General features: G+C 41.0%; 1 protein-coding gene across 1 annotated transcript in view; it reads left to right on the top strand.

Annotated features, from left to right (window-relative positions):
* LOC104590428 (uncharacterized) overlaps positions 1-2,038 on the top strand; it is a 101,386-nt gene extending 99,348 nt beyond the window's left edge. Inside the window, 3 exon segments of the mRNA XM_088892887.1 lie at positions 526-732; positions 734-778; positions 1,458-2,038. Coding sequence (XP_088749013.1) covers positions 526-732; positions 734-778; positions 1,458-1,712 — 507 coding nt within the window. The 3' untranslated portion in view covers positions 1,713-2,038.
* Positions 2,039-17,925: the final 15,887 nt, after the last annotated feature.

The raw sequence follows: 17,925 nt of genomic DNA, 5'->3' as shown, positions 1-17,925 counted from the left end.
CTATTACACTAAGCCAAACAGCAACTTCAATCACCTGAGTCCAGAGTTCGTGATCAAGTATTCTTCACAAACAGCTTCATAATCCCTCACAATCTGTGCCAATAAAAAGTATAATATCGCTTAAGTATAATATCGCTTAACACCATCACAACAATTATTGTGATGGATTATACAATCACTGAATGCTCCGAGAGCAGACCAGGACTGATGTACTTGCAGTTTTTGAAGCAAAGGAATGTTGGAGGAAAGATCACAGCTGCAACAGAGATGTACAGATTATGCTGTATATGGTGTGCAGAAACAGGTGAAAAAGAAAGAGAATTGTAGAGAGAGAGTGTGTGTTGTAAAGAAAAAACATATATTCCTCCAGATCTAAATTAAAATAAACAATACACACAAATAATGTAAATACTAATCAACAGCCTCTTAAATTACAGTAATCATATCAGTTATATTAGGGAATTTGTCACGGCTGATAGTGATCTTTACCGAGCAATTAATTGGCAATTTGTCATGGCTTTTCAGCATGAGACACAAATCATTGAAGATGGATTGGCACTCCCAGGCTTCCCACCCATCTCTTCTAGAATTGGATCAAGTGAGGATGATTTTATTGACTCTGATGACATGGAAAATAGTCGCCCTTGTATTCGACCAGCTGCAGTAGGAAATCTGTCCTTCATGGACCCGAAGACAATGTTGATCCCAACAGGGCGGATGAAACGAGAGTTGAGAGTTGAGATGGCGGCATCTTCCTCATGGATGGTTCCATAGAAGGGTATACAAATATATTTATTCTGCAAGATCAAGTTATATTTCTTTTTTATTTTTTTATTTTTTCCTATTTCCTCACAACTTTTGGATAGTAGCAAGGACTGGCAAGCCAAACAGTAAGTACATGGTTCCCTCTTCCCTCTCAATTGCTCTGAGCGCCATGATAAGAAAACGTACCAAAGTGACCAAGCCTTAGTCCAACTATTTTTAGTCTGATTTCTCAAATCCTTCTCCATTCTCTGTATAGGCTAGTAGCTTGAAACAAATGGGATTCCTGTACAGGAGTTTTGTACAAGTTTCTTTTTCAACTTTATCTGGACTTGGTGGTGGTGCATAAATGGCTCTTGAGTGATATGGTGTGACAGGATTCTTGCAGCTTATCCAAAAATAGTTGGAATTAGAGCTTTATTGAATTAAGCTGGGACCTTTTATCTGGGCTTGGTAGTGGCAGTGCAAGACAGGATCTACAAAATTCTTATTTGGGATGGAAACCTTTACTCGATAGAAACAGTTCACCAGTAGATTATATGCAACTTGCCCCTACACTACAATTTATTCAGAGTACTGTTTGATATGGCCTCCTAAGCATTTTTCATGAATATCGTGTTCCAGTTTATATTTTCTTTATTTTCCCATTGCATGGAAATTCATTGCTAATGCAACCTAGTGTGGGATTAATGCAGGATCCTCTTGAGCCAGTTTTCTTGTTCACAAGACCTCTAGATCCTGGAAAATTTGCTGCTGCAGGCATTGCACCACCAACTCCTCCAGTTGATAATGAGACATCTAAACTGCGATACCGTTTTCATGGAAGAATTGGTCGTGGAGGGCGGATAGTATTTGATCGATGGAACCATCTCCTGAGATCTCCAAGTAGCCATGATAACTCATGTATCCCACCAAATCCCAGGCCTCTACCACACTTGGTCGAGAAATAGTTCTTCCCACTTTCCTTCATGTTTCGGTACAGGTGAATCTGGACCTAGAAAATCTCAATGGAAATGGAATCTCTTTGTTTTGGGATGCTACAGTGGGGCTGGCATAATTACAGAACTTTGGAGGCCTGGTCCGGGTATGTCTTTACAAGTGGTGGCAAAGCCACTTCCACGACCAAGCTTGTAGAAATGGATGTATCTTGCTTGGCATGCTTTTTCCAGGCGATGTGGGTAGTTTGAAAAGTTAACGAGTCTGCCCGGACTTGCCCTAGCCCGTCATTTGTACAATTATTGCCATCTTGCTAATATAACTCAGCTTCATGGTCTTACATTGTGGGTCTTTCTCTCTCTCTCTCTCTCAATCTTTCTTGCAAGTGTGTATATGTGTATGCACTCTTTGCTATCTCTCTATCTTGCAAGTGTGTATGTGTGTATGCACTCTTGCTATCTCTCTATCTTGCAAGTGTGTATGTGTGTATGCACTCTTGCTATCTCTCTATCTGCCATTTGCATGGGATTTTTCTAAACGTGGGCACTGCAGCAAACAGGAAAGTTCCCTAGATCCTCTGCCTATCGATATGCAAATGTATCATGCCATGCACGATTTATCCTATTGTTTAACCAACTTGTTTGATGCCATTGGTACGAGAGTTTGTGTTCACTATAAGTAAATAATTGAACAAAGATGCCAAAAAAAGAGCATCATACCATCACCATGTTAGAAATGAATGCATCATACAGGTGCTGCTTGATAGGGTACAAAAGTTATATTTTGCAGGTTTTCAATTTGGATTGGTTTGTAAATTTTCCTAAACGAGCTCGAAACTCGAAAGGAGTTCAGGGTGTTTGTGTGGCAAAGCAGTTTTGAGCTCAAAAGGAGTCTTCAAATTCCTCTCATCACTTGGAAAAAATTTTGGCTAAAAACATGGTCCAAAGTACTGATTCTCTCAACCAACCGAGGGATGGCTCGTTAGTGTGTTAGCTGGTTTGTTCCAACGTTGATGCAGAATCAAATCCTGCAATCAGTGCTTTGGGAAAAAGGGGTCAGGGCAAAGTTATTAATGGTGCATAGCACTGAATACCAAAAAAAAAATATTGATTCTCTCGATATAGAAAAAAATACTTTTTTTTTTTTTATTTTCCCTTGATTTCTTGTCGTTAGACACACTATACCATGAGTTATTTTAAACAAATTAAATTGGGAATATGTTGAGTTGTCATATCATGAGTTATGTTTCCATTTGTGGGAAGATGTTCCCAATGGATGGTTGCAACAAGGTGCCAACCAGTTGGTTGGTAAGGTCTCATGCTGGTTGTAGTGGAGACTTGGCATCGAATTCCACCTGCACCTGTGTGTTATCCCCTATTGTGTGATCCTTTCACAAGATATCAAAAAAAAAAAAATAATACAGGGTTGCAAGGGTTGTGAGGCATGTCTGAGGAGAAAATTCAAATTCCCCATTTATTGTGTGAAATAATAAAAAAAAAGTTTGAAGGTTTCTTTGAAGACTCTTCAAATTTGCTGGTTGTAGATTATTGCCCAAGGCTCTATTATACCATGGGAACGGATTTGCTTGTAACCTAACAGCAAACTCAGTATAACTGAGTGGGGGCAAATAACGTTCTAAAGACAATGTCTTTAGACTCGCCTCAGAGCTTCTCTTCCAAGTTTCAGTGATTCCAATTCCCAATAGTCCCTCAAGGAAATGGAGATCCAAACAAGTTCCAGGCATCGCCATTGTTGAGTCTTGAAGAAAAGCAAAACAAGTTCCTTGAATCTCCATCAGCAAATCTTAAAGGCGATCCAAAAAGGACCCTTCTGTCGCCATTGTTGAGTGTTGCAAGTGAGCCGAACAGTCTTCCCCCTTGTTCGATATCGCATACCAACAAATCTGCGACGAAAGAGCACCGACGTCGTTGGGTCTGGTCTAATTAATCTATTTGTTGATTTGTGGATTATTATTCATTTCTAGAGAGAAAAAAACGACTATAAGAACAAATGGCGTACAAAAACCTACGTGTACGCTGAAACACAGGATTTTTAGTGATAAATCATCAGATGTTCCATAGAAGACCAAATTTGATACCCATTAAGAAAACCAAGATCAAAAGAAAAAAAATGGGGAAGATTTGAGTAAACGGAGAGACCACCTTGCTTCAGTTCCTAAGGATGAGGTTGAGGGGGAGAAACAACTCTTAACTTTAATGGTTGTCTTTACAACTGAAATTGAAACTTGGAAAAACTTCGTGTGAATAAGAAAATGGTGAAATTTGAAATTTAAAAAGAGTGGTTGAAATTGAAACTATACCCAGGATTAACACTAGACTCAGATTTAATACTTTTAATTAGTCCAAAGCTAAATACAAAGCTCGATTTTCAAATTGGAATTAATCAATTACTACAGGGATGAAATGAGATCACATCAACACCCCATGTGTATTAAAAACTCCCGTAATTGTCATCAGGAAATGTTTCTAATACATGGTTGGGATGTATTGTATGACGTTTTAGGGTGGCCCCACATATGTGAACTTGAAAAGAATGTGCCCTGGATCATGGTACGATCTCTTTGCAGGACATCCACGTACATGAATTAAATTACAAACCTTTTGTATGCATATGAGAGGGAGACTTTGCTGGACATTCAAACGTAGATGCGAGGACTTCAAGGTCTATTGATTCCAAGCTTAGGTGGGGTGATATCCATGACATTGGCTTCTGAATAGGTGATTCAGTCCAGATTTTTGATGAGTTCCTAAACTGTTTTAAGCTGACAACAACAATAAAATATACAGAGAGGTACGGATTTGCCTAATGCAGATTTCTGATTTCTACTGCAGAGAGTTATAAATATTCAAAAGGTTCACAACCCACATTATGCATTAACGCCCGCCTGTGGATTGGCATCAATTCTGAGCTGGCACCTACCCCAACAGTACTTTGAGCCTACAAATTCTAACCCTGGACTGATCGGTCATTCTCCCAATATAGTCCCACGTAAGCTAGAATCATCCTAGTGTAACCCCTAGAAGACTCAACAGAAAACAAGCGAGCTGATATCAACCAACCCCAGGGACTTTCTATTACCCCAAATCATGGCCACAATAGGCAGGCAATGACGCCACTGGAAACGAAACTATCGGTCTTTAAACGGCTGAATGACATGATTGTTGGCAGTACTAAACCCAAATCTTGACAACAGAGACCTGATAGTGAAATTCTAGAGGTACCGAACAGGCCTGATATTGACAACAGGAGGCTGGCGGAACTCAACCCAGGCTAAGTGTTTCTCCTAAGACTTCTCTAGAGAATAAAGAAAAAAGACAGAAATACAGACTTGCCATACAGCTGGAGATTGTCCCGTCAGGATTTTCAACGCCCTTGGATGCTAAACAGACCACTCTCCCCGCGTTATACAATGCTGGTCCAGCTAGGAGTCGAAGGATGATTGTACGCTCCAGGCTCCCCTAAGCTTCTGACTTCGCGAACAAGTTCTAAGTTGCACCTCTATACAGAAGCTTAAACATAATTTCTTAGGCTGTCAGTGAACCTTCCACTGTTCCGCACTCCCAAGAGGAAAACTCGGAGATAAAATATGCAGCCTGAACTCTTAAGGATGGCACACTCTGGTAGAAAAGACCCTTCACGAGCCCTTCCCGCATGCCACAAATGACCCACGAATAGGAAGAATCCTAGAACAAAATGAGAGGTAGCTAACCAACTTCTAGGAGAGACATAATTGACTGCATTGATCTCGGTAGCTACGCCACCCACATAATTGACTGCATTGATCCTCTGTCTCAGTTAAGAGGGGTCATGGAAAGAACAGGTTCAAAATCACGATCAATTCCTTTTTCAAATCCTGCTGCAGCTGCACGAGCTATGTTTGATACCAGCTCTGAATTCCGAGTTGTTTAAACACCTCAAATTGAAACCAATGGTGGGTACAACCCCAAGCAACTTGACACCATTCAAGTATGGTCTCCTGGAACAAAAATGAATCTATTGGAAAGTCTTGTTAAATTGGGATACCATGGTCCATGGGCAACTTAAACCCTATATACCTAACAGAAGTGGAAACTAGGTTCCCAAGAGATGACTATCTTGGCAGCATTACAAAGGACATAACACGAGACCAACTACACGGTGAGATAATCAAACCCGAAAGAGATCTCGATGGGTTTCTCTTTTCTATACAAAAGACTACAAAATGTGATCCAACGAATGGAGATCATTGAGGGCAAGTCTACATCAAATTGGGATGATTGAAGATTGGGAAATTGTAAAACCTTACTACCAACGCCACGGGGATAGACCCAACGACTTGAAGAGAAAAAGAAAAAAACTCACAGGATTGAAATTGCAACTATACTTGGAACTTTCAGTTTTCTTCTCAAGACTTGAAAGAGGGAACCCAATCTTTTTTTTTTTTTACTTATTTTACATTTTTTTACTTAGCAACATACCTTCATCAAACTTTCCAAGATAAACTCCAAGCAATTTAAGTCATCCTAGCATCTCAATTTTATTTATCAATCATCATTTCTCATTTTCCGCTTTCTTCTTTTTTACATTACTCATTTTCTTCTTTATTTTTTTTTTCACTTGATAGCATTATCTTCTCCAAAAAACAAGATATACTGGAATAAGCTCCAAAAGAATTGATGCATGACAAGAAATCCACTCATGCTATTATTTTTCCACAATTTCCGATCCCCTTACTTTATTATTATCATTTATTTTTTTATTTAGTAGTCATCATTATATATTTCTGATATTTTTGTGCTTTTCTTCTTTTTTCTTTTTTTCTCTCTTTTTTTTTTATTTTTCTTTTGAGTTTTTTATTCTTTTTTAGTTTTTAATGATTTTTTAAATTTTGATAATTTGGATTATTTTATATTTTATATCTTACTTTTTTCCTTTTATTTTGTCTTTGTTTTTTCTCTTTCTTTTTTTTCTGTTCTTAAAACAAAAGTCCCCTTTCAATCTTTAAATTTTTCCTTTTTCTTTTTTTTTTTATTTTTAATATTATTTTTTAATTTTTTTGTTATTTTTATGTGTATTTGTGCTATTACTACCTTTCTCATCTTGATTAATCAAAAGAAAATTACTACATTTCCTATTCCATTTTATTTTAATTTTTTCTTTTTTCTTTTTTCTTCTGTTTCTTTCTTTTTTTCTTCCTTTTTATATCCTATCATGTTTTGTTTCCTTTTTTTTTGCTATCCACAAAGTGCTCAACAATCAACACACGTGTCCTATCCTAAACGAGGGTAGCTTCTCTATTCCATTCTAGATACAAAATTGGGTTTTAAGTGAAAAATGCATGGGTCAATACGATTCATCTCTAGACACAAGGATCCAACAAGGTAGCCAGCCTTCAAACCTCCACCCGTTGGACAAGCGGGCTTCTCAAGTTGGTGGTTGGTTTTTCGGTTGTCGATGTTGTCCAAATGGCCTAGCATATACTTTCCCCCCTCCTATTAGGAAATAGGACACTAGAATCTAATGCAAATGGTGAGTGAGATCAAGCATGCAAAAGGTGAAGTAAGAGAAACATAGCTAAATACATCATCATATATAAAATGTAAATAACAAGATCAATAAACAAAACTAAACATTAAGCAAAGAGCACATTCATTAAAAACAAATCACACAAAGGAGATATTTACATACATTGAACTTTCAATCTAGGAGAGTATATTTATTTGGAATGTGAAATTATTGGATGCAAATCCCTCTTTTTATTTTTCTTATCCTAAACGATAATATTTGCTTTTTTATTGACTTGATTTTTCATTCTTTTTGTTTATTTTTTATTCATCATTTTTTTTTTGTCTTTTGTTTTGAATCTTGAACACATTTCAGCTTAAGACACTCTTTATTCAATTTCCTATAAGGCCTGAATTACTTACTCTAAGTGAGCTTTCAAGACTTCTTCATGCTTTACAAGATTATTTTTCTTGAAAGATTTTAAACTCCCCCCTTTTTCAGCATTTGATCATATTTATCCTCAAAGAATAGTGTTGTAAATTCTCTCAAACATCTCCACAATAAAAAGACCAATGATTTAATCAAGTTGAAGAGAGTACAGTCCTACCTAAGATGTTAGAAACTCACTCTAATTTCAGCATTTCAGGTTAATAAACACCCGAAGAATAATACTGAAATCTCCGCCAATGTCTGTATAATAAACCATTTCAAGAGTCAAGAATTTCAAAAAGACACTCACCAAAACTGAATTAGCCGAGGTCTTTTCTTTTATTGCTTATTAATGAGAAAAAGAGAGATTAAACTTCTATCCTAAAGCTGATTTTTTTTTTTACTTCACAAAACATGATACTCAATTTGTTTGCATTGTATTCTGATTACCCTAGGAACATCTAATAACACTACTCACTTATCAACCTAAAATTAGAAGACCCCAAAGTTCTCATCCTAACCCCAATTTGCATATTTTATTTGAGTTCCAAGATTAAAATTTTAGGCTTTCTCATTATGTGACATGTTTCCTGTTAGCCTAAGTGATCAACATGAGCCTTTCTATTTCAGCCCAAACACCTAACCCTTTTTGCATGCATTATTCATATGCTTATTTCATCATAGAATCCCATCCCCAAAAGTTTATTTCATTCAAACATTGTTTCCAAAAAACATGTGAGAATCCACATTTCAGCATAGATGATTTTCCAAGATCAACACTATAATTTGATCAAAGAACCATCACGCTTATTTGTAAGTATCAACCTTTCAACATCCATTAAGAAGCATGTCATTTCAGTATTTAAAATAAGTCCTTAGATCAACACATCCATCACAAAAGAGTTCAAAAGCCACATAAAACCTCTCATTTCAGTATAGGGATGCTTCTAAAATCATACACTACTTGAATTAAAGAGTACCCAAAACCTAGAAATTTCAGCATAGAACATGCTTTTAAATCAAACATCCTTCACACATTTGAGTCAAAGAGAACCCAAAACCCAGAAATTTCAGCAATATTGTGATTCCAAAAACATGCATTTTCCACATAATGGGATCAAAGAGCCCAAAACCAAAAAAAATCAGCAATGTTATGATTCTAAAAACATGTATTCCTCAAATTTTGGGATCAAAGAGAACCCAACACCCAGAAATTTTAGCCATGAACACACTGTTAAATAAAGCACTGTTCAAACATTTGGATTAAAAAGAACCCAAAACCCAGAAATTTTAGCAATGTAATGATTTTAAAAACATGCATTCCTCACACATTTTGGGATCAAAGAGAACCCAAACCCAGAAATTTCAGCAATGGGTATGCTTTCAAAATAATCATTTTTCACATTCTAGAAACAATAAAACACTAACACCCAAAAATTCAGCAATGAACATAATCCTAAAACTTGCATTTTTCACATGTTGGGGTCAAAGAGAACCCACAACCTAGAAATTTCTGCAATAGGGATGCTTTTAAAACCCACATGTCTCACATACTTGGGACTAAAAGAACCCAAAAAACTAGAAAATTCAGCAATGAGAGAGCTTTTAAAACCAACATTTTTCACATGTTGGGGATCAAAGAAACTTTCAAAATCCAGAAATTTCAGCAATGGGAATGCTTTCAAAACCATCAAACCCACATGATAAGAAGAAAATCAACCTAAAACCCAAAATTTCAGCAATGACATGTGAAGCAACCGGTTCCGATCACGTATCATTTTTTTGTGATGTGTCAATTTTTTGGCTAAGTACCTCATCATCTCGTCTGTTCCCAAGTGGCCTGTGACTCAGAGGCTGAAGTGGAGCTCCCTAGTGGCGAATTGCCTAGTGGTGAACTACTTTGATGAGCTACTTGGAGGTGAGCTACCTTGATGAGCTGCCTGAAGGTGAGCTACCTTGATGAGCTACCTGAAGGTGAGCTACCTTGATGAGTTGCTTGGAGGTGAGCCACCTTGATGGCGAGCTCCCTAGTGTAGTGCAACCTAACTGCTACCGGTAGGAGGTGATCTGGCTACTCCCTGCTGGCGATGATTTGCTCATCTTTGTAGGCGGCAGGAGCTGAGGGACCTGCGAGAACCAAATCAGAGAACCCAGGGGTGTTTACCTGGTGAGGTCACTCAGATGGCTAAGTTAGCGCAATATAGTAGTAGAGAGCTTGAAGATGATAAGAGAATGAGAGAGCTAGAGAGCAGAGGTTACTCATCCCTTTTCGCATCATTTTGCATCATTTTGCATCATCTTGCCTCATTTTGCATCATACCTTTGCCCCTGGGGGGTGAGGTGGAGCAGTTCCTGGATCCCAGCTGTGATGGGACTGGCTTACGTGTTAGGTGGGTGAAATGCCATCAAACGGGAAAACTATCCCTTCTCGCCAGAACCGGGGAGTTGGTGAACTAATATAGCCATTACAAGTCACAATCCCGTAAAATGCGGGGTACGGAGGTGTGTTCCTCGAGGTTGTCAGGTTGGCGCATGTGTCAGGCCGCCAGCTCGTGCCAGGGCCAGGTTGCGCCAGGGCCAGGCTGCCAGCTCGTGCCAGGGCCAGGCTGCCAGCTCGTGCCTGGGCCAGGTCGCACCAGGGCCAGACTACCAGCTCATTCCAGGGCCAGGCTACCAGCTCGTGCCAAGCCGCGCTAGTGCCAGGCCGCGCCTGGTGGAACACCATCAACTTAGCAAAGACAAGTTGCTGTTAAAGTGGTCCCGGGTGTCACCTAGTTGTTCTGAGTTGCCAGGCTACAAGATGGCGAGCTGCCTAGTGGCGAGCTGCCTGTGACGAGCTGGTTGTGGCGAGCTCGAGTTGTTTAGCTGTCAAGGGGCTGCACTTAGTTGGCATGAGGTTCCAGGTGTCACAATGTCATTGGAGGGCCAAATCCGCACTTATTAGTTGCCCTCCACTCCCGATCTGAAAGTAACTCGGCGAAGGGAGTAGATTTCCCCTTTTGGCCCGTAATTTGACAAGCTTGTAAGCGCTGATTCAGTTTCTTAGGTTATGGGAGCTGCTTGGAAGCGAGTTGCCCGTGAGGCGCCGAGGTCTTTGTTGGTTCGGTACTTTAGCCCTTAGATTCTGGGAGTGACTTGTAGTCCACTCACCTTGACTTTGCCCATGCCGACGAGGCGGCTGGGTCTTGTGTAGTAGTGTTGCCCATGCCGTAGAGGCGACTGGGTCTTTCAGTAGTAGTGTTGCCCATGCCGTAGAGGCGACTAGGTCTTTCAGTAGTAGTAAGGCCCTTAGGTTTTGGGAGGGACCCGTAGTCCACTCTTGTACTTTGCCCATGCCAGGGAGGCGACTGGGTCTTCTTATGGCCCTTAGGCTTTGGGAGGGACCTGTAGTCCGCTCCTGAACTTTTGCCCATGCCGTAGAGGCGACTGGGTCTTCTTGTGGCCCTTAGGCTTTGGGAGGGACCCGTAGTCTACTCTTGAACTTTTGCCCATGCCGTAGAGGCGACTGGGTCTTCTTGTGGCCCTTAGGCTTTGGGAGGGACCCGTAGTCCGCTCCTGAACTTTTGCCCATGCCGTAGAGGCGATTGGGTCTTCTTGTGGCCCTTAGGCTTTGGGAGGGACTCGTAGTCCGCTCTGGAGCTTTTGTTGCTCCTTAGAGACCTGCAAAGGAACTAAGTGTCAAAGGACCCAGGGTGGCTAACCCGGTGAGGTCGCTCCGATAGATAAGTCAGTACTTTCATAGTAGAGTGCGAGCTAGAAATCACAATCTCAGAGCTAGAGCTTGCTTACTTGTTTTTGAGGCTGGTGCCTTTTTCAGTTTGCGAGTTCACGCCTGGGCCAAGCCACCAGGTCGGGACACGTGCCAGGTTGTGCTAGGTCGGCGCAGGCCGCCGGGTGGGCATCTTAGAACTACATAGTCTATTAGCTCACTGCACAGTCTTTGAGTTCATAAAAAATGGAAACTATAAAGCGAGAGCTTCGATTTCTAAAAAGGTGAGGGCTTAGCTTTCTGGGAGCAGAGAACTTAGCTTTTGTAGGATGATAATTAGGCTTCTTGAAGTGCGTTCCCACAGACGGCGCCAATTGATGTAACCAGTTTCGGTAACGTATCATTTTTTCGTTTAGGGTTTAGGGTTTAGGGTTTAGGGTTTAGGGTTTAGGGTTTAGGGTTTAGGGTTTAGGGTTTAGGGTTTAGGGTTTAGGGTTTAGGGTTTAGGGTTTAGGGTATAGGGTATAGGGTTTAGGGTTTAGGGTTTAGGGTTTAGGGTTTAGGGTTTAGGGTTTAGGGTTTAGGGTTTAGGGTTTAGGGTTTAGGGTTTAGGGTTTAGGGTTTAGGGTTTAGGGTTTAGGGTTTAGGGTTTAGGGTTTAGGGTTTAGGGTTTAGGGTTTAGGGTTTAGGGTTTAGGGTTTAGGGTTTAGGGTTTAGGGTTTAGGGTTTAGGGTTTAGGGTTTAGGGTTTAGGGTTTAGGGTTTAGGGTTTAGGGTTTAGGGTTTAGGGTTTAGGGTTTAGGGTTTAGGGTTTAGGGTTTAGGGTTTAGGGTTTAGGGTTTAGGGTTTAGGGTTTAGGGTTTAGGGTTTAGGGTTTAGGGTTTAGGGTTTAGGGTTTAGGGTTTAGGGTTTAGGGTTTAGGGTTTAGGGTTTAGGGTTTAGGGTTTAGGGTTTAGGGTTTAGGGTTTAGGGTTTAGGGTTTAGGGTTTAGGGTTTAGGGTTTAGGGTTTAGGGTTTAGGGTTTAGGGTTTAGGGTTTAGGGTTTAGGGTTTAGGGTTTAGGGTTTAGGGTTTAGGGTTTAGGGTTTAGGGTTTAGGGTTTAGGGTTTAGGGTTTAGGGTTTAGGGTTTAGGGTTTAGGGTTTAGGGTTTAGGGTTTAGGGTTTAGGGTTTAGGGTTTAGGGTTTAGGGTTTAGGGTTTAGGGTTTAGGGTTTAGGGTTTAGGGTTTAGGGTTTAGGGTTTAGGGTTTAGGGTTTAGGGTTTAGGGTTTAGGGTTTAGGGTTTAGGGTTTAGGGTTTAGGGTTTAGGGTTTAGGGTTTAGGGTTTAGGGTTTAGGGTTTAGGGTTTAGGGTTTAGGGTTTAGGGTTTAGGGTTTAGGGTTTAGGGTTTAGGGTTTAGGGTTTAGGGTTTAGGGTTTAGGGTTTAGGGTTTAGGGTTTAGGGTTTAGGGTTTAGGGTTTAGGGTTTAGGGTTTAGGGTTTAGGGTTTAGGGTTTAGGGTTTAGGGTTTAGGGTTTAGGGTTTAGGGTTTAGGGTTTAGGGTTTAGGGTTTAGGGTTTAGGGTTTAGGGTTTAGGGTTTAGGGTTTAGGGTTTAGGGTTTAGGGTTTAGGGTTTAGGGTTTAGGGTTTAGGGTTTAGGGTTTAGGGTTTAGGGTTTAGGGTTTAGGGTTTAGGGTTTAGGGTTTAGGGTTTAGGGTTTAGGGTTTAGGGTTTAGGGTTTAGGGTTTAGGGTTTAGGGTTTAGGGTTTAGGGTTTAGGGTTTAGGGTTTAGGGTTTAGGGTTTAGGGTTTAGGGTTTAGGGTTTAGGGTTTAGGGTTTAGGGTTTAGGGTTTAGGGTTTAGGGTTTAGGGTTTAGGGTTTAGGGTTTAGGGTTTAGGGTTTAGGGTTTAGGGTTTAGGGTTTAGGGTTTAGGGTTTAGGGTTTAGGGTTTAGGGTTTAGGGTTTAGGGTTTAGGGTTTAGGGTTTAGGGTTTAGGGTTTAGGGTTTAGGGTTTAGGGTTTAGGGTTTAGGGTTTAGGGTTTAGGGTTTAGGGTTTAGGGTTTAGGGTTTAGGGTTTAGGGTTTAGGGTTTAGGGTTTAGGGTTTAGGGTTTAGGGTTTAGGGTTTAGGGTTTAGGGTTTAGGGTTTAGGGTTTAGGGTTTAGGGTTTAGGGTTTAGGGTTTAGGGTTTAGGGTTTAGGGTTTAGGGTTTAGGGTTTAGGGTTTAGGGTTTAGGGTTTAGGGTTTAGGGTTTAGGGTTTAGGGTTTAGGGTTTAGGGTTTAGGGTTTAGGGTTTAGGGTTTAGGGTTTAGGGTTTAGGGTTTAGGGTTTAGGGTTTAGGGTTTAGGGTTTAGGGTTTAGGGTTTAGGGTTTAGGGTTTAGGGTTTAGGGTTTAGGGTTTAGGGTTTAGGGTTTAGGGTTTAGGGTTTAGGGTTTAGGGTTTAGGGTTTAGGGTTTAGGGTTTAGGGTTTAGGGTTTAGGGTTTAGGGTTTAGGGTTTAGGGTTTAGGGTTTAGGGTTTAGGGTTTAGGGTTTAGGGTTTAGGGTTTAGGGTTTAGGGTTTAGGGTTTAGGGTTTAGGGTTTAGGGTTTAGGGTTTAGGGTTTAGGGTTTAGGGTTTAGGGTTTAGGGTTTAGGGTTTAGGGTTTAGGGTTTAGGGTTTAGGGTTTAGGGTTTAGGGTTTAGGGTTTAGGGTTTAGGGTTTAGGGTTTAGGGTTTAGGGTTTAGGGTTTAGGGTTTAGGGTTTAGGGTTTAGGGTTTAGGGTTTAGGGTTTAGGGTTTAGGGTTTAGGGTTTAGGGTTTAGGGTTTAGGGTTTAGGGTTTAGGGTTTAGGGTTTAGGGTTTAGGGTTTAGGGTTTAGGGTTTAGGGTTTAGGGTTTAGGGTTTAGGGTTTAGGGTTTAGGGTTTAGGGTTTAGGGTTTAGGGTTTAGGGTTTAGGGTTTAGGGTTTAGGGTTTAGGGTTTAGGGTTTAGGGTTTAGGGTTTAGGGTTTAGGGTTTAGGGTTTAGGGTTTAGGGTTTAGGGTTTAGGGTTTAGGGTTTAGGGTTTAGGGTTTAGGGTTTAGGGTTTAGGGTTTAGGGTTTAGGGTTTAGGGTTTAGGGTTTAGGGTTTAGGGTTTAGGGTTTAGGGTTTAGGGTTTAGGGTTTAGGGTTTAGGGTTTAGGGTTTAGGGTTTAGGGTTTAGGGTTTAGGGTTTAGGGTTTAGGGTTTAGGGTTTAGGGTTTAGGGTTTAGGGTTTAGGGTTTAGGGTTTAGGGTTTAGGGTTTAGGGTTTAGGGTTTAGGGTTTAGGGTTTAGGGTTTAGGGTTTAGGGTTTAGGGTTTAGGGTTTAGGGTTTAGGGTTTAGGGTTTAGGGTTTAGGGTTTAGGGTTTAGGGTTTAGGGTTTAGGGTTTAGGGTTTAGGGTTTAGGGTTTAGGGTTTAGGGTTTAGGGTTTAGGGTTTAGGGTTTAGGGTTTAGGGTTTAGGGTTTAGGGTTTAGGGTTTAGGGTTTAGGGTTTAGGGTTTAGGGTTTAGGGTTTAGGGTTTAGGGTTTAGGGTTTAGGGTTTAGGGTTTAGGGTTTAGGGTTTAGGGTTTAGGGTTTAGGGTTTAGGGTTTAGGGTTTAGGGTTTAGGGTTTAGGGTTTAGGGTTTAGGGTTTAGGGTTTAGGGTTTAGGGTTTAGGGTTTAGGGTTTAGGGTTTAGGGTTTAGGGTTTAGGGTTTAGGGTTTAGGGTTTAGGGTTTAGGGTTTAGGGTTTAGGGTTTAGGGTTTAGGGTTTAGGGTTTAGGGTTTAGGGTTTAGGGTTTAGGGTTTAGGGTTTAGGGTTTAGGGTTTAGGGTTTAGGGTTTAGGGTTTAGGGTTTAGGGTTTAGGGTTTAGGGTTTAGGGTTTAGGGTTTAGGGTTTAGGGTTTAGGGTTTAGGGTTTAGGGTTTAGGGTTTAGGGTTTAGGGTTTAGGGTTTAGGGTTTAGGGTTTAGGGTTTAGGGTTTAGGGTTTAGGGTTTAGGGTTTAGGGTTTAGGGTTTAGGGTTTAGGGTTTAGGGTTTAGGGTTTAGGGTTTAGGGTTTAGGGTTTAGGGTTTAGGGTTTAGGGTTTAGGGTTTAGGGTTTAGGGTTTAGGGTTTAGGGTTTAGGGTTTAGGGTTTAGGGTTTAGGGTTTAGGGTTTAGGGTTTAGGGTTTAGGGTTTAGGGTTTAGGGTTTAGGGTTTAGGGTTTAGGGTTTAGGGTTTAGGGTTTAGGGTTTAGGGTTTAGGGTTTAGGGTTTAGGGTTTAGGGTTTAGGGTTTAGGGTTTAGGGTTTAGGGTTTAGGGTTTAGGGTTTAGGGTTTAGGGTTTAGGGTTTAGGGTTTAGGGTTTAGGGTTTAGGGTTTAGGGTTTAGGGTTTAGGGTTTAGGGTTTAGGGTTTAGGGTTTAGGGTTTAGGGTTTAGGGTTTAGGGTTTAGGGTTTAGGGTTTAGGGTTTAGGGTTTAGGGTTTAGGGTTTAGGGTTTAGGGTTTAGGGTTTAGGGTTTAGGGTTTAGGGTTTAGGGTTTAGGGTTTAGGGTTTAGGGTTTAGGGTTTAGGGTTTAGGGTTTAGGGTTTAGGGTTTAGGGTTTAGGGTTTAGGGTTTAGGGTTTAGGGTTTAGGGTTTAGGGTTTAGGGTTTAGGGTTTAGGGTTTAGGGTTTAGGGTTTAGGGTTTAGGGTTTAGGGTTTAGGGTTTAGGGTTTAGGGTTTAGGGTTTAGGGTTTAGGGTTTAGGGTTTAGGGTTTAGGGTTTAGGGTTTAGGGTTTAGGGTTTAGGGTTTAGGGTTTAGGGTTTAGGGTTTAGGGTTTAGGGTTTAGGGTTTAGGGTTTAGGGTTTAGGGTTTAGGGTTTAGGGTTTAGGGTTTAGGGTTTAGGGTTTAGGGTTTAGGGTTTAGGGTTTAGGGTTTAGGGTTTAGGGTTTAGGGTTTAGGGTTTAGGGTTTAGGGTTTAGGGTTTAGGGTTTAGGGTTTAGGGTTTAGGGTTTAGGGTTTAGGGTTTAGGGTTTAGGGTTTAGGGTTTAGGGTTTAGGGTTTAGGGTTTAGGGTTTAGGGTTTAGGGTTTAGGGTTTAGGGTTTAGGGTTTAGGGTTTAGGGTTTAGGGTTTAGGGTTTAGGGTTTAGGGTTTAGGGTTTAGGGTTTAGGGTTTAGGGTTTAGGGTTTAGGGTTTAGGGTTTAGGGTTTAGGGTTTAGGGTTTAGGGTTTAGGGTTTAGGGTTTAGGGTTTAGGGTTTAGGGTTTAGGGTTTAGGGTTTAGGGTTTAGGGTTTAGGGTTTAGGGTTTAGGGTTTAGGGTTTAGGGTTTAGGGTTTAGGGTTTAGGGTTTAGGGTTTAGGGTTTAGGGTTTAGGGTTTAGGGTTTAGGGTTTAGGGTTTAGGGTTTAGGGTTTAGGGTTTAGGGTTTAGGGTTTAGGGTTTAGGGTTTAGGGTTTAGGGTTTAGGGTTTAGGGTTTAGGGTTTAGGGTTTAGGGTTTAGGGTTTAGGGTTTAGGGTTTAGGGTTTTAGGGTTTAGGGTTTAGGGTTTAGGGTTTAGGGTTTAGGGTTTAGGGTTTAGGGTTTAGGGTTTAGGGTTTAGGGTTTAGGGTTTAGGGTTTAGGGTTTAGGGTTTAGGGTTTAGGGTTTAGGGTTTAGGGTTTAGGGTTTAGGGTTTAGGGTTTAGGGTTTAGGGTTTAGGGTTTAGGGTTTAGGGTTTAGGGTTTAGGGTTTAGGGTTTAGGGTTTAGGGTTTAGGGTTTAGGGTTTAGGGTTTAGGGTTTAGGGTTTAGGGTTTAGGGTTTAGGGTTTAGGGTTTAGGGTTTAGGGTTTAGGGTTTAGGGTTTAGGGTTTAGGGTTTAGGGTTTAGGGTTTAGGGTTTAGGGTTTAGGGTTTAGGGTTTAGGGTTTAGGGTTTAGGGTTTAGGGTTTAGGGTTTAGGGTTTAGGGTTTAGGGTTTAGGGTTTAGGGTTTAGGGTTTAGGGTTTAGGGTTTAGGGTTTAGGGTTTAGGGTTTAGGGTTTAGGGTTTAGGGTTTAGGGTTTAGGGTTTAGGGTTTAGGGTTTAGGGTTTAGGGTTTAGGGTTTAGGGTTTAGGGTTTAGGGTTTAGGGTTTAGGGTTTAGGGTTTAGGGTTTAGGGTTTAGGGTTTAGGGTTTAGGGTTTAGGGTTTAGGGTTTAGGGTTTAGGGTTTAGGGTTTAGGGTTTAGGGTTTAGGGTTTAGGGTTTAGGGTTTAGGGTTTAGGGTTTAGGGTTTAGGGTTTAGGGTTTAGGGTTTAGGGTTTAGGGTTTAGGGTTTAGGGTTTAGGGTTTAGGGTTTAGGGTTTAGGGTTTAGGGTTTAGGGTTTAGGGTTTAGGGTTTAGGGTTTAGGGTTTAGGGTTTAGGGTTTAGGGTTTAGGGTTTAGGGTTTAGGGTTTAGGGTTTAGGGTTTAGGGTTTAGGGTTTAGGGTTTAGGGTTTAGGGTTTAGGGTTTAGGGTTTAGGGTTTAGGGTTTAGGGTTTAGGGTTTAGGGTTTAGGGTTTAGGGTTTAGGGTTTAGGGTTTAGGGTTTAGGGTTTAGGGTTTAGGGTTTAGGGTTTAGGGTTTAGGGTTTAGGGTTTTTAGGGTTTAGGGTTTAGGGTTTAGGGTTTAGGGTTTAGGGTTTAGGGTTTAGGGTTTAGGGTTTAGGGTTTAGGGTTT

This window comes from Nelumbo nucifera, chromosome 8 (assembly GCF_055504915.1).
Source record: "Nelumbo nucifera cultivar China Antique chromosome 8, China Antique-T2T, whole genome shotgun sequence".
NCBI classification, from domain to species: domain Eukaryota; kingdom Viridiplantae; phylum Streptophyta; class Magnoliopsida; order Proteales; family Nelumbonaceae; genus Nelumbo; species Nelumbo nucifera.
This window is presented reverse-complemented; position numbering and strand designations above follow the sequence as displayed.